Source organism: Macrotis lagotis, chromosome 5 (assembly GCF_037893015.1).
Source record: "Macrotis lagotis isolate mMagLag1 chromosome 5, bilby.v1.9.chrom.fasta, whole genome shotgun sequence".
Classification (NCBI taxonomy): domain Eukaryota; kingdom Metazoa; phylum Chordata; class Mammalia; order Peramelemorphia; family Peramelidae; genus Macrotis; species Macrotis lagotis.
The window spans coordinates 170,204,595-170,231,899 of record NC_133662.1 but is presented as its reverse complement, the minus strand read 5'-3'; the positions used below and the strand labels follow the sequence as shown (position 1 = coordinate 170,231,899).

General features: G+C 36.0%; 1 protein-coding gene across 1 annotated transcript in view; it reads left to right on the top strand.

Moving 5' to 3' along the window:
* The window catches only part of CNKSR3 (CNKSR family member 3), a 102,273-nt gene that overhangs the window by 34,960 nt on the left and 40,008 nt on the right, over positions 1-27,305 (top strand). Inside the window, exon 2 of the mRNA XM_074187866.1 lies at positions 17,504-17,667. Within this exon, the coding sequence (XP_074043967.1) occupies positions 17,504-17,667 (164 nt within the window). The remainder of the gene's footprint in view (positions 1-17,503; positions 17,668-27,305) is intronic.

Here is a 27,305-nt window from a genome sequence, read left to right as displayed (position 1 = left end):
TTGAGGATATGCTTGCAAATGGCTTCACTGTTGTGAATTGCCTTATTAGGTCAATAGAATTTAGCTATATGTGCCTCAGTCTCACTGATATAAGAACCTAAAGAATGACAGTGTTATCTTTTGGAGAATTATAAAGTATAAATTACACTTTGACTTATAGAAATATATGTAACATTTGTGTCTCATAGAAATATATGTAACATTTGTGTCACATGGATCCATATGTGATTTGCAGGAGGCTTAAGTCACTATTTGACCATTTAAGAGAAGAGGGCTGTCCCAAGCTTACCCCTACAAACTTGATTCCTTTCCACCAAACCTTGGTTAGAGAAAAGACTATCACAAATAGTGAATAAAATAATTTATTCGAGCAAATAATAAACAGAAATTGGAGGAGTTCTACAATATAGAACACACTAGAAAATACAAAGGAATAATTGAGTTTTTTAGATGAGAGAGCATGATAAGATCTCACTCAACTGAGAGGTCTGGACTTCACTTAAGCCAAAATTCCCCAGAGTCTCATCTCTAGGTAAGAAAGCTAAAAATCAAGAATTTTCTGAGTTGCCAGCTACCACTACTTGTCTGTAGCCTCCAGACTTTCTCTTTCTTCCTCTCTCTTCCTTTCTCTCCCTCCCTCTTGCCCGCCTCCAAAAGCTCTTATGGTATACAAAATGATCCTCTTCTTGTCTAAAACTTGAAAAGCTTGGGATAGGAATAAGGACTAGATCTTCAATTTTGTTGGGGTAGAATTCTCGTATATTGACATATTATAGTTAATACTTCAATCTCTTTTATACTCCTTTTTTTTCCTTTTCTTTTTCTTTCAGTGAAGCTTGGAAGGTTAGTTAATCATCCTAGTACTCAAAAATGTATGTTTTTAAAATGTTTTATTTACCTGATTACATTTGGAACTGAACTGTTCTGCAGAACTGAAATTTCCAGAAAACTGTAACTGATCCTTTTAAAATTCCATATTTTTAAAAGTCATTTGAATATTAAGTCACTTATAACATATATTGCCTATTACCCTTTCATACTATGGAATGAGTACTGAATCTGGCTTTACAGACCCCAAATTATAGACTTTTATTTGCAGAGCCTTGGGCCTCAGTTTCCTCATTTGTAAAGTGAGGGATTTGAACTAGGTGATCTCTGAGGTTCCTTCAGAATTTCATCTCTGATTCTATTCTTGCTGTCATAATCATAAATTATTTAACTATAATGGGAAACAGAAAAGCTTTGGTGACTATTGTGGTATCACAATAGTTTGTCCATAAAAAAAATGGCACCAGACATTGGGTCTTCTTTTTATCTAGTTTTTCCTCTTTATTTCCTTGCAATCAGATGCCTCCTCCTGCTGCTGTCAATATCCTGCCCCTAGCTGATCCTTGATCTGCTTCTGATTTGAGACATTTAATCCCTTGTAGATTGGATTGGGAAATCAACCATTGTATATAGATTTTTAAGAGTATAAAGGGTCTAAGACAAGACCTTGAGCCTTTTATTATGGGTAAAAACTTTCCTTATTGTAAATTGTGAACCAGATTCTCAGAACCTCTTCTAGGACTAACGATGATTAGGAAAGGATACAAGGAACCAAAGTATCTTTCTTTGGGGGTGGGGTTGCCATTTAATTGGATAGATAGTCAATCACCTAGCATTTATTAAATTCCTGCTATGTGTCAGTACTATGCTAAGAGCTGAGAAGACCAAGAAAGAGGGAAAAAACTCCAAACAATCTGTTCTCAATGAGCTCATATTCTAGGGTAGATAACATGGAAAACAATTGCATACAAATAGAATATATATTTATAATACATACACACACACACACAAACAAGATTCATATATATATATATATATGTATACACACACACATAAGACAGTTTCTTGGACATGCTAGACCTTAATAAATGCTTGTTGGATTGAATTAGTTGGAAGTGGGACAAAGGAAAGATGTCTCAAATGAAATGTTGAATTATAGCATGCTGTGGTCCAATGGAGAGCTCAACAGTTTCTTTGGCTTGAGCCTTTATACCCATAACTTCCAAATCTGTATTTCTCTGTCCCTTTTAGACCTTGTTCACCTGTCTGTCCCATCACTTTCTCAGGATCCTATGTTCCCAAATAAGCTAATCTACTCAGTTTTCTTATTTCTCTCTGTCTTTTTTTCCCTTCAAATATTTACATTAACCTTTTGAGTGATTTTCTTTTAAGTAAACAAATTTTAAAAATTTTCAGTCTATCATTTCTCTCTCCATCCATCTCCTGCCTAAGCATTCATTTATTTCTATCTCCACAGGGACCACCCAAGTCTAGGCTTTCTTTTTCTTACTCCTTAACCTGCTTCCTGTTAGCAGTTATTTCTGATTCCCTCTTTCATTCATTCATGCATGCTTAATCTTCTTTAAATACCTCTTTCAACATATCGTTATTGCTCAAACTCCAGTTTAGCTTTTAAAACTTCCTATAATCTACTGCAGCCGATGGATCTGATGTTATTTTTTTCTCTGCTCTGTAAAATAAAGTGCCCATTTCAGTCAAGATGTCTGGTTAATGACCTCTACATGTACCATACTCAGTCCTTCAGTCTCACAGGTAAGTCTGTACTTACCTATATGACCTTTACTTAGGGTTTTGATTCTTAGGAGAATGTTTTTTCTATATACATTATATATATATATGTGTATATATATATATATATATATATATATATATATATATATTCATGTTGAATAACTTAAATTTTCATTCCCTTTATGAAATCTGCCTTAACTGTCCTAGTTTATAGTGATTTTCCACTCTCTTCTTGAGCTTGGAGCCAGCTAGGCTGTACAGTGCATAAAATAGTGAACCTGGAGTCAAGAAGACCTAAGTTCAAATTTAGTCTTACTATCTGTGTGATCCTGGACAAGTCACTTAACATTTGTCTATCCCAGTTTCCTCATCTGTAAAATGGAGATAATGATAACACTTCTGGGATTATTGTGAGGTTCAAGTGAGATAATATTTGGAAAGCATTTGTCAATCAACAAGCATTTACTATGTGCTCAAAATGTGACAGGTATTGGGACAGATGATAGGAAGACCAAAATAAAATAATCCCTGTTCCAGAGGAGTTTATATTCTATTGGGGGAAATAAAGGTTGATCAATTTTATACATGTAAAAATTGTGTACATATATTATAAGTCTATATATGTTTGTATGTGTTTAGATAACTATATGTAAAAATTGTATACATATATTCTTATAAGTCTATATATGTTTGTATGTGTTTAGATAACTATATGTAAAAATTGTGTACATATATTCTTATAAGTCTATATATGTTTGTATGTGTTTAGATAACTATATGTAAAAATTGTGTACATATATTCTTATAAGTCTATATATGTTTGTATGTGTTTAGATAACTATATACACATGTAGTTTGTGTGTACACACAGAATGAATACAAGGTGACTCAAGGAGGAAGAACATTAGCAGCTGTAGGGGTAGGAATTGGGTCAGGAAGACTTTCATTTAAAAGGCAGTGAGAGAAAAAAAAGGAATCCATATGTGGAAATGGGGGTAGAAAAGTTTATTCTAGTGCAAAAGTACAAAGATGTGAGATGGAGTTTTAGGTATGAGAAAAAGCAAGGCCAGTTTGACTAGGCGAGGAGGTGAGGGGTGAGAAGAGACTAATGAATAATAGGTCTGGAGAGGTAGATAGAAGTTAAGCCCACTAAAGGAGCAGGTATCTAAGGTATAGTATGAAGATCACTGTCTCTTAAGTCAAAAGACCTAGGTTCAAATCCTACTTCTTTATTGATTGTGACCTTGGTTGATTTAACATCTCTCTACCTCAGTTTTCTCATTTGTTAAATGAGGGTGTTGTGGAACTAGACCTCTGACATCCCTTCCAGATCTAACAAACAGTAAACAACTGAATTCTGTTGAATAGTGAGATGATTTGATCTATGCCTTTTGATAGCTGTGTCAAAGAGACTGAGGCAGGGAGACTCAAATTTAGAATATATTTGCCCAGAGTGGGCTTTTGATGTCTGGAAGGAAAAAAAAGGTGGATTTTATTGGATTCAAGGAGAAAGCAATTTACCTGTACAAGTTGTATAGACAAAGTGATGTCATACTTTTTGATTTGTAACTCATTCTTAGAACTGCCTTTTTCTTGCTATGCTTTCCTTATAAAATGCAGTTTGGATGGCCCCTTATCTCTGGAGGTAAGACTCACCTTTGTTTTAAAATGTAGTTTTAAAATGGGGGCTTAATGTTTTATTAAGTTTAGATGATGTAAGTCAGATAATAACTATCCTTAAAAACCTAGAAATGCCTAACTATACTGTCACTGACTTTTTAATCTATCTTGTTAATAATAGATGTTCTGGAATGGGTAGGGGATGCTGAGTTGCATTTAAGCACAGATGATTGTGTTTTTACTTCAGTTGTGGCCAAGGTTTTCACTAATGCCCATCTAGACACTTTGTCCCATCATGAATCGAGCTGTCTGAACTTGCCGGGGCTGTGCAGGTGCTCTTTATTTTAATGTGCATCGTATCTATTTGCTCAGGGAAATTGGCCTTTGAAAGTGTTTTTTGTTGAAACTTGAAGAGCCAGGTGCCTCCAGCAAGAGCGAAGACAGGCTCTGGTTTTAGTAGGCTTTATTGGAAATTTGCTGAATACAATTTGTTAACAAGAAAATGGGCTATGTTTTGGCCAAGTGGAGTAGATTATTAGATTATTAAAGCACGAGCTGCCTTTTGATTCCTTCATTATGAAGTAAGCCTGAGTATTATTATAGCCCTCTTATTATTGCCATACACCTAACTTGGGGCAGCTCCACTTTAGGAGATGTCTTTATTCTACTACAAATTAAATTTTGGCCTAATATTTGGCATCTGCTTCTCTTGAGTGTTTAATCAACTGGGCACAACATAAGATGTTACTCAGCCAGTAGTGAAGGAGGATCTCTATTAAAATGTAAGCTCTTTAAAGGGAGGGACTGCTTCACATAGGGCTCAGCATTCACAGATATTGTCTTTTGTTCTGGAGGACCATGACATCAGGGAGATGATGCCATGACATGAACATGATTCCAGACTCACTTTCTTCTCTGGAACCATCTGAATTCAGTGGCCAGATGAAAATAAGGTTGACTGGAGATTCCTTGGATACAGTGGGAGACCTTGATCTTTGTGAGCAAAGGTCAGATCTAAGTATGTTCTTTAGAGGCAGTCAAATTACATTTATTAAATACCTACCAGGTAGTAGTCACTGTACTGAGCATTGGGGCTACAAAAAGAACCAAAAAACAGACTCCATCCTGAAAGAGCTCACAATTTAATGGGCATATTTGTGCAAACAACTCTATACAGGAGTGTAGCAAATATCTAATAAATGCTTGTTTGGGAATGATACCTTCCCCAAGGTATCATAATGGCCATCTCAGGAGATGATTTAATACAAAAATGATGCTATGGATAAACTTCGTAGACATGGTCATTCACTGTGACTATTTAGTGCTTTCCCCTCTGCCAACTGCTTTTTAGAAAAAATTTAAAGTACTACAAAAATGTTAGCTATTTGCTTCTGACCCACCATCAAGAGGTTAATATATGTTTTGAGTTTTTTTTCCTTCTGGTAATACGTTTGAGGTTTGCACTGAGCCATCTGCACCATTGTGGTTGATATCTCCTTATAACCAGTGGCACCTAATTGTGAACCTGTTGACTAATGATAAAATGAATTATATTTTCTCCAAAACCAACCAACTCATTTAGGGATTGAAACTCTGGACTGCAGCCTCATTATCTCTGTACTTGGTTTGAACCTACTCCTCTTGGCAATGCTTGAGTTGGAATTCAGTAAGTCATGTTTTTCTATAGGAAACTTGTTTTCCATATGTGTGAATTGGTTATTTTCACAAGGCTAAATACCCTTTCCCACGGCCTCTTCACTATTAGTATAGCTAGCTGGATGCATTTCTGGGGTCAAGGCTTAGGAATCTGACCTATGGGCTTTAAAGTAGGTTGTCTTTTGGAGGGAAGAACAGAATAGTTTCTCCAGTTGTGTATTCTCTTCTAGAAACACCTGTTGAGCTTATTCTTTGTGAATTTCATAGCATGCTCCTTTTTTTCTTTTTCTTTTATTGGGGGGAGATGAGGACTCCCCATTTTACTCAGATTAGAGTACAGCAGACACTCGTAGATGTGATCTCACTCCTGATTTGCACATAAGCTTTGACTTGCTCCACTTTTGCCCTGGGTCAATTTACCTTCATCTCCAAGGGGATCCACCATAATGGTATTTGACTTAGTGTGGAGAATTTCAGATCTCAAGTGAACCTCCACTCTCAGCCTCTCTAATAGCAGTGATAGTAGGTATGTACTACCATAGCTGATCCACAGCTTACAATTAAGAAGTCTACTTAGATGTAGTTGACTTTTATCTTTTTAGGAATATTTCCTTTCCTCCAAAGTTTGAGAGTTTTACTTGTAGGAGCAAATTATTTAATGTGTTACTGGATTCTGGAGCACCCACAAAGTGGAGAGAAGTGGATAAGTTTTAAAAAGCATTATGTTGGAAAGGGGTCCATAGACTTCTTCAAACTGTCCACACACAAAAAGGATAAGAAACCTTGCCCTTGACTGTACTTCATCACACACCAGTACCAGTCATATTTGGAAAACAATTTAATGTTGCCTTTTCAGCTTCTTAAGGCAAACCATCCCTCATTACACTTATTTATAGCATTTACATTTTGATCCACAGTTTTGCTTTTGCATGTGTATGTCTCTGTTGCAGTGCAAGTGTTTCCTTTGGTTTTGTTTTTAAGCTAAGAAGCAGGCCAGTACATGATAGAGTGAAACAGGGATGTTCTCTGTGCAATAAGTATACCACAGACAGATATTTTTGTTTCTGAAGCCCTTGGGGCATATGGGTCTGTACTGACCTGCATTGAAGACCTACCTATCATTTTCCTTCTCTAGTCCTATTGTTTCTTTGTCTGTCTCTCAGTTTTCAGGTTCTTATTGACATACAGGGAAACTGGAATGCTTAATTAACTTTAGGTGTGGTTTATAGAGGCTCTTAAGTTTACTTAATCTAAGAAAGTAAAAGCTTAAATTTCCCTGAAAGTATTATTTTCTTCTTAAATATTTCAATTTAACGAGGAAATAGGCTGGCATTCAGGATGGGAGATCCCTGTGAATGACATAAATCTTTAAATCCTAATTTAGTCTCTGTGCCCCTGCCCCACCAAGTATCAGAGATCTAGAGCTGGAAGTGACCTAAAAGGCCTTCTTATTTAACCTTCCTCTTTTTATAATTGGGGAAATTGAGGCCCAAAGAGGCAAAGTGATCTGCTTGAGGTAACAAAGGTAGTAATAGTCAGGAAGAATTCAAACCTAAATTCTGTGACCCACAATCAGTTCCTCCAGAACCAGTTGGGTTAGTGGCCAGATATAAATCAGTTAAGTGACTTGCCCAAGGATACACAGCTAGTAAGTGGCAAGTTTTTGAGACTGAATTCGAACTTCCCACTGCCTGTCTCCAAGGCCAGTGCTCTATCCAAGTGACAAGATAGCTATCCAGCTATATAACATATTGCCTTGGGTTTTGATATCTTATAAACCTGGAAGACACCTTAGAGGTCTAACCTCATTTTATAAACAAGAAAACTGAAGCCCAGAATGTACTGTCTTGCCCAAGGACTCAGTCCAGTATTCGCTAGTCTTATTGAGGTGGGGGGGAGTCTGTTTGCTGATATCTCATAATTTTAACATGAAAGCAAAGTAAAATTATAGAATCATAATATAGGAATAGACATCAGAAATACTCAAATTCAGCCCATTCCTAAATAATGATCTCCTTTAAAACAGTCCAACAAATTCTTGTCTAGATTATCTTGTATTCTTGTAGTGAGGCCATCCCACTACCTCCTGAGGCAACTAATCATATTTTGGGGTAGATTTTGCAGGAAGTTTTTCCATATATATATCATGTGGGCATATGCCTCTCTGACTTTTACCCATTATTCTTAGCTTTTCCCTTTGTTACTGCTCCTAACAAGTGTGATCTCTCTTCTGTCATGTCATTTTTAAGTTTCCTCTTCTGCAAGTCAAAGATTCCCAGTTCCCTTGATCATTCTTTAAAGGGTCTAGCTTTGAACTTTTTTGCCACCCTCTTCATCCACAGAACCCCACTGCATGTTATCAGTATCCTTTTGAAAATGGGACATTTAAATGGTTCAAAACTGAGATGTGGGCTAAGAGTCCAGTAGAACAGTGATTACTTCATGTTCAGCATACAACACCTCTTATTTCAGACTAAAAATTCATTAGCATTTTGGGGGTTTGTCATGAGCTTGGAGTTCACTAAATCCCTGTCTTTTTCAGATGAACTGTTGTCTAGTCACACCTTCATCTTGTACTTGTGAAGTTGTTTTTTTTTAATTTTGGAATGCAAATATAAACTTGAGATTTAATAGATATGAAGCATAATAGAAACTGTAGCATGTACAGCCACCACACTCCGGTACTAGGTTCAGGGTAACCAAAAGGCCTCAAACGCATTGATGAGTGAGGGGAATGTCTACCTGAAACATGTGAAGACTTCTGCTGTCAGAATAGGTGGATGACAACACTTTGTTCTAGTGGCCATGAAGGCAGCTGAATCTTTTAGAACTTGATCAGACATCAAAGACACCAAAGTCATCCAGTGAATGTGGGGCTATCACCAGTCATCTTGATTTTTGTCTTGCCACTATATTTTGATGATTCTGGAAGACAGAGTGAGACTGATGACTTTGCACAACTCAACCTCACTTAAATCCAATTCATGTACAAATCAAGGTATTTGATTCAGATTGACATTCTAGTTTGCACACTTCACTGGCAGTTTGATGAAGTCTATGGACCTCTTTCCAAAATGTTTTTGAATGCATGAAATAAAATACATAATATTACAAAAGTATTTAAATGCATACACACATAATAAAACAAAGCAAAACAAAAACTCAATTCATAGACTCCAGATTAAGAACAACTGTTTGTAGCTAGTCACATTCTTTTTGTCTTCACTCAGCTATTCCCTTTGCAAATGGCTCCTCGCAGCCTTCTGTCCCTTAATCCTAATAATTAAAATACTCATCATCACAGGGCCAGTGATAGATTCCAGAGCATTATATAAGAGAGCTCCCAAATCAGCATTTTACAGCAGCAGACTTACAGGTCACTTACTAGTCCTTCCATCTCCCAGAAATTTATGTTTTTGGATGTATATTTTGAAATGTGAAATAGTAAAAGGCATTATAAATATTATCATGTTATGTATATCTTGCTTGGAAGTAACTCAATAAAATTTGTAAGTATCTTAGTATTCATTCAACAATCATTTATCCAACTCCTTTATGCAAGGCACTGTATTAGGAACTAGGGACACCAGGATAAAACATAATCCTTGCCTTCAATGAACTTACATTCTACTGGAATGCAATTCCAGTTTAATTCCTTAATCATATTGTTATAAGAATTAGGTAGGTAGGTATGCTTGTTTACTTTATAGATGGAAGAAATGAACCATAAGGAAAGTGATTTATTCTGAGTCACAATGGGAAGTTGGTAGCTGAGCCAAGTCTAGGATCCAGCTTTATTGAATTTCTACTCACTGCTGTACAGTGGACCCTTTGTAGATTTGCCATTATTCTCTCTTGTCACACTTGCTACTTGTTACCATTTATGTGAGTTGATTGATATTATGGTATGATTCTATGACTGTGATAATAGACTTAAAAATCCTTTCCTCTGAGGTTTTCATTATAATTGTAAGAGGAATGGGAGAGATCATGCAGTAATGGGTAGGTATCCTCCCAGTCTGAAGCTGACTGGAAGAAGGAGGTGGAATACCAAAGCAGTTAGTATCACCAAACCCAGGAAAGTCATGTGGAACTTCTCAGTGGTAACTTTGGGAGGTTCAAGTTAATACTGGTGTCCATTGATCCATTAAAAAAAAACTGTCTATCAAATGCCATATTTATCAAGAAAGCATGAGAATCTCGAATTTCAAATACTTTGCTGATATTGGAACTGATGCCATGGCCAACCAGAAATGATAAAGAGGCTATGAAAGACTTTCCAGTGTCCCTTTCAGACTGTCAATGATAAATCCAGGGTGGTCTCAGTTGCCCATCGCTACTGTGCTAGAGAAAGATACAGTTCAGGTGCAAACACCAGAGCATTTTGGTTTTTTCCATCCCTTAGTTATTAGCCCCTGTGATATCTTTTCAGGTAGAGGAAAATTGAGTCATTTTTTAAAGAAATTCAAAGCCATTCAGAAGATACAAAAAGTAGAAAGCATGATGGCTTTGGCAGTCTTTGTTTCTTCACTGAAGTTTCAGCTGGGATGCATTACTTGAAATTCAGAAACTTCTTGTGAGGGCCAAACTGTTTCTGATTTCTATGCTTTTGATTATTTGAGTCCTTGGGCTGTTTGTAGTTTTTTCCCTACTATTTTTACTTCTTTAATTTATCCTGACCAGACAACATCTTTCATGCTATTTTGAAGTTATATTTCAAGTTATGTTTTATTCACTAATGCAATGTAAAAAACAATGCAAACCAAAAACTAGCTTGGAAGGTGGCATCAAACAAGGTTGTGGCTTTTAGATGATTCTTTTCCAGAAGTCAGAAAACCGGAAGAGTCAACTTTACTGCAATAGTAAGAAAGAATGCATTCACTTATTCCATATCTTTGTTGATTTGAAAAATCACTGTTTCTTATCAGAAACATTCTCAATAGTTGTGATCATTGTATGCCATTGTAGAGGAAGTTGTGGGCGATTTGGAGTGAATTCCACTCCTCCTAGGACGTGCCCTTGAAGGGCATTGTTCTTAATCCAAATGTGATGTGGTTTCTTGGCTGTTGCCTATAGGAGAAAAATCTCAGTAAACCAAGTTGAAATTAATGGGTTATAAAAAAACTCAGTAAAATTGCAAGGAGTCAGACTCTACTTTCTATAAGGGAGCTTCAGGTTCAGCCAACATCCTCACCTGTTCATAACTGTAATCAAGAAAGGTCTTACTTTGATATATTATGAGTCTTGAAACTATAAATGTCAGTGAAGGTACAGCTAATTAATTTCATAATTATTCTTACCTATGTGATCTGTCCAAGGGTGAGTTTTTAGGTAAGATATAAGGAGGTAGGTTCATGCTTTGTTTTTATATCTAGTAATTGACTTCAAAGGATAAGTTGTACTGCATTCATGTGGAAGTAAAACTGTCTTTGACCTCAAAAAAGCTAGAGAAAATAGACTTCTACACTTCACTCTGCAGGGCTGCTTCAGAAATTCAAAATAGGAATTAAGTAAATTCACTTTTAAAAGGTAAATTAAAGATTTCCATAATAAAACAAAGTGTGGGCAGAAAATAAAGATTACATTATTCCCCAGCCTCCTCTGTGGGTCTGCAGCCAATTCACTTTTAGCAATTAAGTATTATAAGGTAAAAGGTATTGATTACCTCTGTGACCGTTCCTTGCTACTTACTGGAATCACACCCAGCTCAATTCAGCTTTTGTCTCTTGTTTTCCAGAATAATGATCAGGTCTTACTTTCTTTTTTATCTTGGAAACAAGCTTCTCAACTGTCTTTTACACTGTAGGTATGTAATGTCACTGTATTTGCTTATAGACATTCCTCATGTTCTTCCTGGGTAAATGATGTAATATTCTTTTATAACCTGTGTTCTTAACAGGCATTTTGTAATCAAAACACAGATTTATCATAGTATATGGCCCCTTAGCACAGTGTCTTAACACATAGTAAGTCTTTAATAAATTTTTTTTGACTGACTGATCTAATAGCTACCATAGGAAGTTAGAGCCCATGCCATTTTAGCATAGGTTATCCACAAAGTCTAGTAGAGCTTATGATACATAACTTCATAGCAACAAATTGTAAATAAAATTTATATATATAATAAATTTATGAATATGTAATATATAAAACATATGAAATTCAGAAATTGCATGTAAATCAATATATATGTAAGTTGTATGTAAAAAAATATTCTATGGTTTAGAGTCCACAACATAGGAAGTAGAAGTATTATTTCCAGATGGAGAAGGAAACTGAGACCTAAGGGGTTAAAATGACTTGTCCACACTCAGTCATGCAGTTTGAATATCATAACTGGAAGGCAGGTTTGCTGATATGAAAATCAGTTTTTCTCTTACCTTCTCCCCAGTTAAACTTATCAACTACAGTAAAACTCAATAATCAAGAAAATGCTCTGATTGGAATAAATCTTGTTTTCCCCATTCTTAAATTAGTTTATTCTCTGAATAATTAAAAACTTAACTCACACACACACATATATTATTTTACTTATATTTATTCTTATTTAGACAGATTGCTATGGAATGCTAAGGGAAGAGATTTGAGTCTCAATATCAGAGATAATCCTATTCATTCATTCCCAAGAATGGAGGGAATCACAGGGAGCTATGGGAGGTGAGAGGAAGAGTTGGCAAAGCTTTCTTCTTCAGTTGTATCTTTACAATGTGGCTTGATTATATGGTTATAAATATTATGGGTTTTCCATAACAACTGACATGTTTGAATTATAAAGAAATAAAACACACCCCAAAGTCAAATATCAGTGAGTTTTGGGTTTTATCTGTGTCCTTTAATGCTTGCTTAAGCAGAGAGAATCAAGAGTTGACTTTCCTCATGTGATTATCAGAAACTTCTAAAAATAGAAAACCCATGTTCTAAAGTCTTAAAAAATGCAAAGGGATTTGATGAGACAGATGTCTAGGGGGAGTCATTTGCTTCTATTTATTGTTGCCACAATGGGTCATAAAATATCTAAGTTGGGTAGGAGGAGTACCCTCAGTTAAAAAAAAAATCAGTCAAAAGTTTTCTATAGACTGGTGGGAAAATAGATAAGGCTTTGAAATTCAGGTGCAAGATGTGAAATAGGATCCCAAGGTTGTAGGCCTACTCTATGGGTTATAGAAGAATAGACTCTAAAGAACATCTGATAGGCTGAGGCTTAGCTATGTCATAGTTCCATGCGCTTCACATACCAGACAACTGAAGGTTGAAGAGGTTGGAGTCTGGATACTATTTTCCAGTTTGTTAGGGGGCAGATCTGTTGTCTGGTTGTGGCCTAGTTAGTTATTTGATGTCAGCTTTATAAATTAAGGAAGAGGAAAAACTCCAGGTATTTCACTCAGTGTATTTATTGCAATTTCCCCCTAATTTTCCTGTAAGTTGGCCTTTTTTTTGGCTTAATAATAACCAAGTTGAAACTGGATTTCAATTAAAAAATAAGAATGCTATCTATCAAGGGCTAGAGATCCATTTTCAAAAAAACCAACAAACTGTCATTCTTGCTTATCATTTAACTTGAGTTTCACTTTGTGTGGAATGACCTTCTGTAACTTTGAGTCTGGAAAGAAACTGAACATCAAAGAGTTTATATCACCATGTTTTGTTAACTGAACTTATCGGTAGTTACTCAAGTGGGAAACCATTATCAGGTGATTTATTTGTAGGTGTATAACTTATAAACTCCACAGTCCCATAAGTTTCACTGAAGAAATTTGTGAGGGAGGAACTGGTGATATTGCAGACTCCCAAATTTGTCATTCATCTGGATTGGCAATGATAAATGATAACAGGAATGTGATGATTTGCTGTGATCTCAGTAAGGTATACTTCCCAAAGGTGAGCTCTAAGAGCCTGCAAATACATCATGACCCTATAACTGTTAAGTTCTTCTTATTAAGTGCCTATTTTGAACTATGTATTATACCACCTTGTCTGATAGAATTATACGGTGCTCCTCACCCATCTCAGTAGAGAGGAGGGTATATGTGTGCTCCTGTAAGTGTTTCTGTGTGTGTGTGTGTGTGTGTGTGTGTGTGTGTGTGTGTGTAAAATTAATATGATATTTTTTTGTTAATTTTGTTTACATCATTGCAGTCATTGAGCTTATTACTTTCATGGATCGACTTTTTTAACTGCAGTTGTTGATATAAATCTTCCCATTCTTCTCCAAATTCTTCCTTTTCATTGTTTCCATTGTTTCTTATGAGGCAGAAATATTCCATTGTGTACCATAATTTGTTTTTTTCTTTACTCAATGAATAGGGAATGCAAGAATGGGAATTCAGTAGTTTTCAGACTTGCTATTTCTTGTAAAATGTAGTAAAATTGATTTTATTTTTTTTCTCCAAAAAAATTTCAAAGGTATTTCCATTTCAGTGTAAAACTGTCCCTGTATCTTTAGCTAAAGAATTATAAGGATTTTAGGGGTGGCTAGGTGGCGCAGTGGATAGAGCACTGGCCTTGGAGTCAGGAGTACCTGAGTTCAATTGTGGCCTCAGACACTTAATAATTATCTAGCTGTGTGACCTTGGGCAAGACACTTAACCCCATTTCCTTGCAAAAACTAAAAAAACAAACAAAAAAAGAATTATAAAGATTAAGTAATTTTCTCTCATTTAGGAAAATTCAGTTTTCTTGCTACAAAACTAACAAGATCATTTAAAATTAAGTACTCATTAAATACTTATTGATTTTGTTTTTATCTCCTGTTCTTTGCTTCCTTTGTTGCTACCACAAAAGTACATCTAAGATATTCATAAAATTCTAGTTGATTTTTTTTTTAATAGTGAATATGTGGTATCATTAAAAAATTGTAAACTTTGATTCTTTTAAGTCTGTCATGAAGTAACCTATCTGACTTTGGAAAAAAACATTTCCCCCTCCTTATACCTTTGTTTCTTTTACAAAATTGTTGTTCAGTAATTTCTGACTCTTTATGACTGACCCAATTGGAGTTATCTTGGCAAAAATGCTGGAATAGTTAACAATTTCGTTTCCATTCTAAAAAATTAGTTGGAATCTTCTCGAAGTAACTTCAAACTATGATTATAATCACATTTAGTAATAAGGATATGAAAGAAACCTGTATTTTTTTTACTTTTTTTTTTTTTTAGATTTTTCAAGGCAATGGGGTTAAGTGGCTTGCCCAAGGCCACACAGCTAGGTAATTATTAAGTGTCTGAGGCCACAATTGAACTCAGGTACTCCTGACTCCAAGGCCAGTGCTCTATCCACTGCGCCACCTAGCCGCCCCTCCACTGCGCCACCTAGCCGCCCCTAGAAACCTGTATTGTTTCTAGTACTATTTCTAATAACCATTGTTATTTGTTCTGAATTAAAATTTTTTTTTATGTGATCATTGGAAAATTTCTTTACAGATTCCATTTCTCCTCTGTCAGAAATATAAGTTTGAGTATATACTCTTAGATCTTCTGCTAATATTATATTTTATAATTCTTCTTTTACAGCTATTTTTCTTTGAAAGAATTATATAAGTGAAGGGCTACTTAGGAAGATAATACAAGAATTTTTATAGGCCACTTCCATGTTGGTGATGAGCTTTTAAGACACAGTTCTATTGACATTTATTTTGTACAAACAATATTTCACCTTGTCTAACTTGGTCAGAACTTATTTCAACAAGTGAATTTGGAGAATATCCAACATACCAAAAAGATTTCTTAGCCCTTCCAGTCAGTAAGTTTTATATTGCAAGAAATATATATGAGTTGTAACATTCTTTATAAGGAAAATGGACAGTTCTTGGGCCTTTTTTTTTTTGGTAAGGATTGTTAGATCTAATAATAATTTGAGAAAACATTAAGTCCATCCTCCCACCCCACCTTATTTTTCAATTGAGGAAAGAGGATCAAATAATCACATTTTCCATTTATTGTTAACCAGACTGAACTGGCTTCTAATCTAGGGGTGACTGGAGTCTAACAGAGCAGGCTAGAAACAGGACAGTCAGGAATCAACTAGAAGTTTAATTTCAAAATGAGGGAAACAGCTTGCAAACATGTGCCTGGGTCCTGCCCCTGGTGGGGGTACCAGAGGCAGCATGATACCAATGGTTACAGAATGAGCTGTAGCCCTGTTAATGAGAGGTAACAGCAATAGTAAGACAAGTTTGATTCATAGCAGGACTTTATGACCGGAATTTGGATACTTAAAGGAGCTCAGAGAACACCTGGTACTGGTCAGAGCAATACAGTCATTATATGAACTTGCCAGAGGGTGAATGCAAAGGATTGTTATTATGTTATACTCTGGGCACAGCTTCTCACTACCTTAGCTCTGGAAAACAGAGCTCCTAATATCTTGTGCTTGCTTTGAAGTTTCCAAAGTACTTTCTTCACAAATATAAGAGGGTTTGGGAGACTAAATGACTTTTTTTTTCTGCTCTTAGCACAAGTGAGTAACCCAAGTAGGATTTGAAATCAAGTTTTGTTGACCCCAAGGACAGATCCCTATCCACTATGCTATTCGGTCTTGTGCTAGAGTTAAAATTCCCTTAAATTAAATAATGTGGCTTTATAAGTAGCTAGAGTTGGGAATATGTGTGGTTTTATTACTTTTGGGAGGCTTATGCATTTGACTCCTTCCAATTCCTTCCATGAGAAATTACCTTTTCTCTCTTTCTCTCCTTGCCACCCCCCCCCCCCCAACCCCTTGGAATGTTCCCTTTACTCATCTCTACATCTTGGTTTCTCCCTGGCTCCTTTGGAATCTTAACCAAAATTCCATCTTCTACAAGAAACCTTTCTTGACCTTTCTGAAAGCTAGTTCCTTCCCTTTGTGATCTTCTCCGATTTATGAAGCATATATCTTGTTTTCATATAACTGATTGTTGTCTCCCCCTTTAGATTATGAATTCCTTGAGAACAGAATTTCTTTTGCTTTCCATTGTATCATAGCATAGATAATACTTGATAACTTATTTCTAACTAATCTGATGTTTTATTTCGAATGTGATTGTGGAAGAGGGTCAGGGGACATGGATTTGAATTTTGTCTTTAATAATGATAATAATAGCAATTACAAAGAATAGGTTTTGCAAAATGCTTAACAAATATCATTTGATCACAACAACAACCCCAGGAAGAAGGTGCTATTATTATTCCCATTTTATATCTAAGTAAACTGTAACAGCAGGTTAAATGACTTACAGCTAGTATGTGTCTGAAACTGGATTTGAACTCGGGTCTTCCTGATTCTATGTCCAGTGCTTTTCCACTGTACTACCTAGCTACCTTTGTCATTTTTAACCTAGGGGTGACCCTTGGATAAGTCCACTAATTAGCTTCATTTTCTATAAAACAAGATGGGGGAAATGGGTTGGGGATTTATTTAGATAATCTCTGAGGTCCTTTCCTGATCTATATCTAAGATTCAAATGATCTTGTCCCTTCCATTCAGTTTTCAAAAGCCAATTTCCAACCACCTTCTTTTGAACAAGGTTTTTTCCTCAGAAAGTTTCAGAGAATGAGTGTGTCAAACAGGTAAAAATTTAGAATGGCAATGGTGTGATTAGTGATCATTAGCTTGATTTATTAGTATAGAAATGTGAATGAAGAGACTCTAATGTTTCTGTTTCTTTTGATAGGCTTGGATGATTGCCTCCAGCAGTATGTCCATAAATTTGAACGGGAGAAGATAAATGGTGAACAGCTCTTGCAAATTTCCCACCAGGATCTCGAGGAATTGGGTGTCACTCGAATTGGACACCAGGAACTTGTATTGGAGGCGGTGGATCTTCTATGTGCATTGGTTAGTTAATTTTGTTTTAAACACAAAATATACATAAACATATACTTTCACTCTCTCTCATCTACAAATGGAAATATTTTGAAAAAAAAAAACCCTTAGGATTTTATTTTTTTTTTCCCCGCTTTCAAAAATAAATCACAGGGGGCAGCTAGGTGGCGGAGTGGATAGAGCACCTGCCCTGGAGTCAGGAGTACCTGCGTTCAAATCTGGCCTTAGACACTTAATAATTACCTAGTTGTGTGGCCTTGGGCAAGCCACTTAACCCTGTTTGACTTGCAAAAAATCCTAAAAAGAAATAAAAAGAAATAAAAAAATAAATTACTATCTTTTCACTAGTTGAAGATTGGTTTTGACCAAAGAAACCATTTATAAAAGGGGAATGAGAAGGAAATAAGAATTTAAAAGGTGTCTACTGTGTGCCAGTCAGTTTGCTAATTTTTATAAATATTTCATTTGATCCTCAAAAATGAGGGAAGTGGATGCTATTATTTTATCAACTTTACAGTTGAAGAAACTATATTGACTGTAATTGATTTGCCTAGGGTCACATAGCTGGTAAATGTCTGAGGACAGATTTGAACCCAGGTCTTTTGAGACTGCAGGTCCAGTATTCTATCTACTGCAAATGAAATGTTTTTTGGTTTTAAATTCATATTTTATTGACTAATATAGAAAAGTAATCCTGGATGGAAATATAAGTTTGGGTTTAAATTAACAGTAGCAATGAGTATATGTAGAAACTAGAGCCAGAAAATTATTTAACTCTCCTCATGTCATGGACTGAGGTAACAATTAATCAGAGTTGAGGACTTGAGCCCTGATCTTCCGACTTCAACTCTAGCGATCTAGGAAGAGCCCCAAACCTAAACTCTTTGAATGGCCACATTTCTAAAATGTAAAATGGGGAATCCTGGAGGGAATCCTTGAATCTATGATTTCTTTTTTGCAAGACTACTATCACTGTTACCTAATCGGCAATTTATAATTTTAGTTCCAAGCGGCAAGGTTAAAAGATTCACTCATGATTACAGAGCTAGTTTGTCATCTGAGGTAGTGCTTGACCTAAACTCTGACTCTATGACTGGTGATCAATAAATCAACATTTTAAGTGCTACCAGAACTGGTGATACAAAAAGAGGTAAAAGACAGTCCTACCCTCAAGGAGTTTATACTCTTGGGAGAGATGGTTTGCAAACAAATATATTCTAAGGAAGGTATGGGAAAGATAAATAGGAAATAATTAAAAGAGGGAAGACACTGGAGCAAAGAGGGGTTAGGGGAAGACTTCTTGTAGAGAAGGTAGAATTTTAACTGGAACTTAAAGGAGGCCAGGGAAGTCAATAGTTGGAGTGAAGGAAAGTGAGCCAGAAAAAATGCTGGCAGCCAGAAAATGGAGGGTCTTATTGCTGGAATGGCAAGGAGGTCTTTGTCACTGTTTTACACTGCTTTTCACAGATAATTAAGAAAATAATAATAATAATAATAAAAACTTTATGTAATACATAAAAATGGTCAAATAGAGAATTTTAAAATATCTAACACTGCAAATATCAAAACAATACAGCAGAACTAAAATTGATATTGGGTATCCATGTAGCTCAGTGAATAGGGTGCTTTGCCTGTAGTCTAGAAGACCTGAGTTCAAATTTTACCTCAGATGATTCCTAGCAGTGTGACCTTGAGCAAGTCATTTAACCCTGTTTGCCCCAGTTTCCTCATTTGTAAATTGAACTGGAGAAAGAAATGACAAACGAGCTGGTATCTTTTTTTTGTTTTTGTTTTTGTTTTTTTTGCAAAGCAGTGGGGTAAAGTGGCTTGCCCAAGGCCACACAGCTAGGTAATTATTAAGTGTCTGAGGCTGGATTTGAACTCAGGTCCTCCTGACTCCAGGGCCGGTGCTCCATCCACTGTGCCACCTAGCCGCCCTAGTATCTTTTTTTTAGAAAATTCTGGATAAGGTCTTGAAGAGTCAGACATGATTGAAAAACAACAGTATGATAGTCACTTAATAATTTCTTATAATTTGGTTTATTTTTGCATCTTTTGATCACTGAAGTGGTAGAAAAATGAATTGTCAAAAAAGAATTGTCAACCTTGCACAGAACCTAAGTTGGCCCACTAGGTCCTAAAACTAGTGAATTGAAACTAATCCCATTCTTGTTTTTGCACTAAATTTGTAACTATATCTGTGGGAGATATTTAAAAATTTTTTTTATTACCAGCTTCAAAAAACACAATCAAATATGCAAAAAAGCTTCTTTTACTCTTTAAGATAATAGAGTCAAATGAATTAATAAGCAAAGAAAATGATTTTTGAACTGTTTGATGCCACTTTTGCTTCTTTTTTCCCTTCTTTTAAAAATAAGTCAACAAGCATTTTTAGACACATGCTGTGCCAGGGTTAAATGACTTGCCCAAGGTCACACAGCTAGGAAGCAACTGAGGTAAAATTTGAATTCAGGTCTTCTAGACTTCAGGCACAGCACCCTATCCTGAGCTACATGGATGCCCAATATTATTGTTAGTTCTGCTAATGTCAAAAACCTTTTTAAAAAGTAAGTTAATTGTTTTGATGTTTTTAGTGTTAGATACTTTAAAATTCTGTATTTGACCATTTTTATGGATTACGTAAAGTTTATATTATTTTTTTAATGATCTGTGAAAAACAGATTAAAGCTAGATGCTTTATAAAGCTTAATTAATTCACTTGATCCTTACAATAACCTGGAGAAGTAGGTGTATTTTCATTTTCATTTTCATTTTGCAGTTGAAGAAACTGAGACAGATGAAGTTTAAGTAACTTACCTAGGGTCACATAGATAGTCCATGTCCTAGGGCAGACATAATTCAGGTCTTTTTGACTCCAGACCTAGCACTCACCTAGCTTCCCTCCTGGATAGTTAAGGATGCTAAGAAAAGCAAAAAGAATCTTTGACCTCTGGTAGTTCACAAGTATTTTTTTTTTTAAAAGTTGGTGTTTATTGATGCAAACTACAGATCTGGTTCTTTGGATTTTGCCCAGTATCACTTTGTGCATGTTCCTATATTTCCTTGTATACTTAATATTTATGGCACCAGATATTCTATTACATTAATAATATTGGAGGAATTGTTTACTTATAAATGGTTCTGTTGAACGTAGAATCCAAGTTGCCTTTGACAGTGTCATGCTATAGATGCCATTTCTTTAAAAGTCTGGGTTCAGACAAACTTCAGAGCATTCAAACTGTGTTTGTAATGCTAGGAAATTCTGCCAGAAGTGTATACAATTACATCACGGAGAATGGTGGGAAAGAATGCTCTCTCGATTATTTTGCCATTGCTGGTCTAAGTTCCATTGATTATATAACACTTGCTGCATTGTCTGTATCTTAAAATGGACAGAGCCCGGTCTTCCTCTCTGAAATGTACTGTCCTTGTTGAGGAAAAAAAATGGGGAATTTATTTGTAGTTGATAAATGAGCTGCCACAAGGGAAACACTGTAGCCAAGTGGTCTAGTGTTGTCTGGGGAGTCAAAATCTTTGAATTTTAATCCTGACTGTCAATGATTCACTTTGTGACCTTCAGGAGACATCATGGGGGTCTGTTTTCTCAATCTATACTATAATACCTCAGACGCGGTTGTGTGTTTGAGTGTTTAAATGCTTTGCACTCCTCTGGGAGTGGTTAGAGGTGTGTGTGCCATAACAGTTCTACCAGTTACCTCACAGTCAAATTAGATGCTATTATTTGCAAAGAAAGGATTTTACTTTTAGCAGGAAGGATTAAAAAAAACAAACATACTTAGAAAATTATCTTATAATATGATCTGCTAAAATCTTAATTTTAATTTCTTAAAGTTCCATTGTCTTTTTTCATTTGTGGAGTTAATTGAAGGACAGATAAATTAGCCTGGAATACTATTTGTCTGATGCATCCAGAAATGAAAGGAAGGAATGGGTAATCATATAGGCTCATAGTATGTACATTAAGTGAAATAATGGACACAATAGCTACCTCAGGGCATTCCTTTTTCTTCTCCTTTTCCCTACCTCTTAAAATATTATAGAATGAACAAAGCTGGAGACAAGCCAGATCCCAAAGCTATGTTTTTTATCTCTTACAATTTCCTCCTAATTTCCTTAGTAGACAAAGTTTTGACCTCAGACCCATTTCTGGAAATGCTTTGTGCAGCAGAGCTCCAGTTAATGCATTAGACAGAAAATTCATGTGATGTAGTTGAAATAAAGTCTTTGGAGGGGTAGACTAAGGAGATGGCGAGACTGTCTGGTGTCTTTGGTTTCAAATTAAACTGGACTTTATAAGAATAATTGTTCCATTTTTAATCTGTGATGCAATGCCTTTTTTGTGGCATTCATCTCTCTATTTTTTTCTTTTTTTATATTTTAATTCAGTCCTGATTTAAATAGCATTTCCTCCCTTTTGTGTTAGAAGGCCTTTAGCTCTTTTGGTACATCAATGTAACATAGGGTAATGGAGGGTGGGTGGGATTCAGGAAGGCATAGGTTTGAATTCTGCCTCAGATACTTTTGAGCTTTGTAATTTTAGGCAAGTCACTTAACTTGCTCTGAACCTCAGTTTCCTCATCTGTGAAATAAGAGAGCTGGACTCACAGACTTCTCTGGTGTCTTCCATCTCTAAAATTTAAAATTCTGTGATTTAATAAATTGCAACTCATATGTCTTATTTAATGTTTTTTGAAACTCTGAATTCTTGAGGATTATGCCAACTTGCCAGAGAGACTTTTGGAGGATATGGGTCTATTGAGAACTAGCTTAGCTAAATTTGGAGAATCACCTTATTATTCAAAGGTTATTCTATAGGTGGTGAGTGTTTTTTTGTCTACCAGGAATTCATGAATAGTTTCTTAGTGTGTGGAAGTTTTGTTGTTTCTGTTGATGTGTTGAGAGAGTAATCACATTGCAATCATGGTGATGAATAACCCTTCTTTCCAGAAAATATCTTACCTACCTGACTGCTCCTTCACTCTCTTCTTTCTCATTATATGGTAACCTCTAACTATAGTTGGAATCCAAGGTTCTGTCTTAGGTTCCTCTCCCTTTCCTCCTCTCCCCCCCCCTCCTTCTGCCTGTCTCTCTCTCTCTCTCTCTCTCTCTCTCTCTCTCTCTCTCTCTCTCTCTCTCTCTCTCCCTCCCTCCCTCCCTCCCTCCCCGCCCCCTTCCCCTCTCTTGGCAACCCTTAAATATATAACCCAAGCACCATTTTCTGCATGAATGACTTTCTTGATCTATCTAAATGCTAGTGGCTTCCATCCTCCAATTACCTTGTATTTAATTACTATGTATATATTTGCATTTATTCACTTTATATTTATGCACTCTCTCTCTCTCTCTCTCTCTCTCTCTCTCTCTCTCTCTCTATATATATATATATATATATATACACGTATATGCTGTAATTGTTGCTTCTCTTGGAACATTGTGAATAGAGATTGTTTCGTTCTTTGTACTTTGGACAGCTAGGTGGTAAAATGGATGGGACACTGGGCCTGGAATCAGGATGACCCCTATTTGCCTCAGTTTCTTCATCTGTAAAATAGGAATGATAATAATAGCAACTACCTCTCAGAATTGTTGTGAGGATCAAATGAAATAATAATTGTGAAGTTAAAAGCACAGTGCCTGGCACTATGATATGTAAAATAAGTGATATATATATATATATATGTATATATATATATATATATATATATATATGGTATTATCTTTATCACCTAACTTGTTATATGTCTGGCATATAACAAATAATACTTGTTGATTGAGTTCTCTTGACCATTAAGACCTTTCCTGAGCCATTCAATTATTACTGCTCCACCTCCCAAACTACTTTTTTTTTCCATTTATATTCTGTTTATGCTTTCCGTATTTTTATATGTACTTGTTTTCACCTTCTTCCTTCCTTCCTGGCACTCAATAAAGACTTGCTGGTTGATTGATTTGGTTCTGTGAATTCATTTATGTATAAGTGTCCCAGATGATGAATTTTACTCCTCTAATTCAGATAAGCCTCTTCTCTGCAGCTTCAAGTTTGTTATTTTTGGCAAGGCAATGAGGTTAAGTGACTTGGCCAAGGTCACACAGCTAAGTAAATTTTTTTACATGTCTGAGGTCATATTTGAACTTAGGTCCTCCTGGGCTGCTGCTCTATCCATGAGTCACTTAGCTGCCCCTGCAGCTTATAGTTTTAAGAGAGTTCCTCAGAGTATTTCTGAGGTTAAAAAACTTGCCCTTTGTCACACAAACAGAATATGTCAGAGGAGCCACTTGACCTATGTCTTAGCTGGTACTGAGGTTAGCTCTTCATTACCATGACTACCTCTGTAGTATACTGAAGTAATATAGACAGATCATTTTATGGCCATTTATGCCCTTTTTTTATATAATCCCTTAGTAAGGTTTAGGGTAAAAACAAGTAGCCACTTGGATGACTAATGAAGAGTAGAAGCTATAGTGGGTTGCCATGAGAAAACTAGTTTTTAGAGGCTTTAGTAAAAGAGATTAAGAAAGATTCTTTAAAAAAAAAATGATGAAACTCAAGTAACATTGGAGAAAAAGGAAAGTTAGACATCTCTTGTAATCTCGCCAGAGAAGATCTACAAAGAGAGCATTGATTAAGGGTTGTTAGGGCAGAATCCCGAGCTCAGATTATCAAACTCAAGTTTGAGAAACTTAATAATATAAGTTTTTATTTAGAAATAGTGGTTGTGCATTAAAACCTGTCTAGGAAGGTTTTCTTAAGACTTGAACTAAGGGGTAGCTTGGTCAATCTGGGAATGAAACATATTAGAACGGATATACACAGACGGCATACTATTTGTTGAATTGTGAAATCCTTTGTTTTTTTGTACTTAGAAATTCCTCACAATATGTTAAGATAGATTTTTGTACATCAGCTTAATTACTAAGAAGAGATTGTCTTGGGCAGGGCATTTTGGTGCTGGGAATACAAAGACCAAATAAGATGTGAAGGGCACAGGGAGAGAGAAGTGATTCTGGGGGGAGCTTTTGAATTCACTAAGGGAGGACTCCTTGCCCTCAAGAAGCTTACTTGCTATTAGGGAGATGCACTATACACTCAGAATCATAAACAAGTGGTGATATGAGCAGGCAGATAAGCTGAAATCATTGGGAAGATCAGGAAAAACTTTCCAGAGGATATGACAAGTGAGCTAAGATCTCAACAAAAGGTATTTTAGCAGCATAGAAAAGGAGGTCCAGTATTCCAGGCAGTGGATTATCCTATGTAAATACACAGAGACAGAAGAGGAAATTTGAGTTTGGGGAGCACCTAGGAGTTGTTTACTCTTTCTGGAATATTTTATGTGGGATTAGAGATATAGTGAGTAATGAGTAAATATGTCTGGAAAGGTATAGTGGAGATGGGTTTTAGAGAAATTTAAGCCAGTCTAACAAGTTTGTACTTTATTATAGAGTCAATAGGCATTGAAGGATTTTTTTTAACAGACAAAAGACATGGATAGACATGTGCCTTATTTTGTCAGAGGTTAAATGGGAGAGGTTAGAGGTTAGAAGCAAGGATATTAGTTTCTGCTCTACTATAATAGAATGAGGCAATTAGAGCACTTGGCTTGGAATCGGGAAGACTCAACGTCACAAGTTCATATCTGAAGTTAGACACTAGTGTGTGATCCTGGATATGTCACTTAACCCTTTTTTGCCTCAGTTCCTCATCTGTAAAATGATCTAGAGAAGGAAATGGCAAAGGGCTTTAATGATTTTGCCAAGAAAAGCCCAAATGAAGAGTTGGATACATCTAAACAACCCAATACTAATAATAGTAATATAATACATTATAAACTAAGAAGGGGGCTACCAAAGACTCAAACTAAGGTATTGGCTTTGTGAGTAGAGAGGAAAGAAAAATAAGATATAAGATGAGAAGTAAAATTGATGACTTCACAATATAAGATATGAAGGAAAGTCAAGAATGATGAGACCAAAAACCTGGGAAAAGAGGAAGATAACTATAAATAAAGAAAAGTTAGATGGGCTTTAGTAGGGTTAGGTTGGGAAGGTGTGTATGTGATTAAGGGAGAAAGAATGTGAGGGAACAGGGAGAGAGAAATGAAACAGGGGGGAACTTTTGAATTCATCAAAGGAGTAAATATAGAAAAGAAGATGGGCCTCTGGATAGGCTTGGTGGACATCTACCCTAAAGGGAAGATAAATTATCTCACAAAGCATCTTGAAAAGGAACATTCAGATAGGATGTCAGGAAAGAACAGTTTAGATAGTGAAAAGAGAGAGTAGGGAGAAGGAGAAGAAATGGTGTCTAAAACTTCAGAGAAGTCACAAATTGAGGACAGAAAGAAAGAAGGTCATTTGACTTAGAAGTTATAAGAAATCAATAGTTATTTTGTAGAGAGCTGTGTTCAGTATGGGGGGGCTGGTTCTGAAGGCAGATTCCTGGGGTCTCAGGAGTGGAAGATAAAGAGGCATGTAGGAGGAAGAAAAGAGTGTAGATGGATTTTTTTAAAAAAAGAAACTCAGTAGTCAGAGGGAAGGAGGATGCATGTTTTTAGCTTGAGGGGATTTCAGGGTTAGGCTAAGGTTTTTTTTATCTGAATTTTTTAAAGAATAGGGAGATCTGGGCAAGGAGTTAAGTAGGTTGTACATAAATGAGATTGACAGTGATTTGGCAGGATAGTTAATGAATAATGGGGCATGCTCCTGGAGATTAAAGTGGAAGACAAGTTGTTTGGTAAACTGAAACCAACCCTTCTTCATAGATTGGAGTCAAGGTCAGGATGAGTAATTAAAGGGGTGTTGAATGGAGAGAAGATAGAGCTAAGTAAAGCAGGAGACAAATTCATTTGAAAAAGAGGAATAGCATGATAAATTAATCAGAATAAGAAGAGGGGGTGCCAGTTAAGGCTTGTGTTTAGGGGTAGATCAGTAAACTATTGAGACAATATGTGGACCAAATGTGGAACTCGTAGGTCATTAAACAGTTAACAAAAGGAGGATTATTTATTACAGAGATATGTACCAAGGATACAGTAGCAGAACTTCTATAGTGTGATTTCCTCCCTCATATCTATATGGAAATCTATCTGGTCAGCAGGGTGAGATGACTTTTGTGGACTTCAGCTATTCACCTAGTCAAATGTCCCCCACTCCATGTAGATTCTAATAACTACAAATGGTCAGGAAGCAGCATCAAGTGAGGCACAGATTAAGACTTGCCTCAGTCTTGGTAATCAGACAAATCCTGACTTTGTCAACTTTTCTTTACCCATGTTAGAGGTGAGGGTAACCTTGGTAGATATTAGTCCTAACACAGCTAGGTAATGACCAGGCTTTCCATGTATCTACCTACAGTGAAACACGTGTGACTCTGGCATAGCTGAAGTTACAAGTTCAAAATTCAAAGAGGATAATTCCCCAAATCTGTTTGCTTGGTGATAACAGAAATGGACAGTTTCAAACGAGCAGGCCCTTCTTTCACAGGGAATAATATGTAATCTGACAGTTATCCTGTTATTAAATTTGCTTTATGCTTGTAAAGGAAAGGTCTCCTTTGTCTTAAGGAATTAACTTCCAAGCTGAATGATATTAGAATAAGAGTAGATAATGTAAACTTGTTTCAAGAAGTG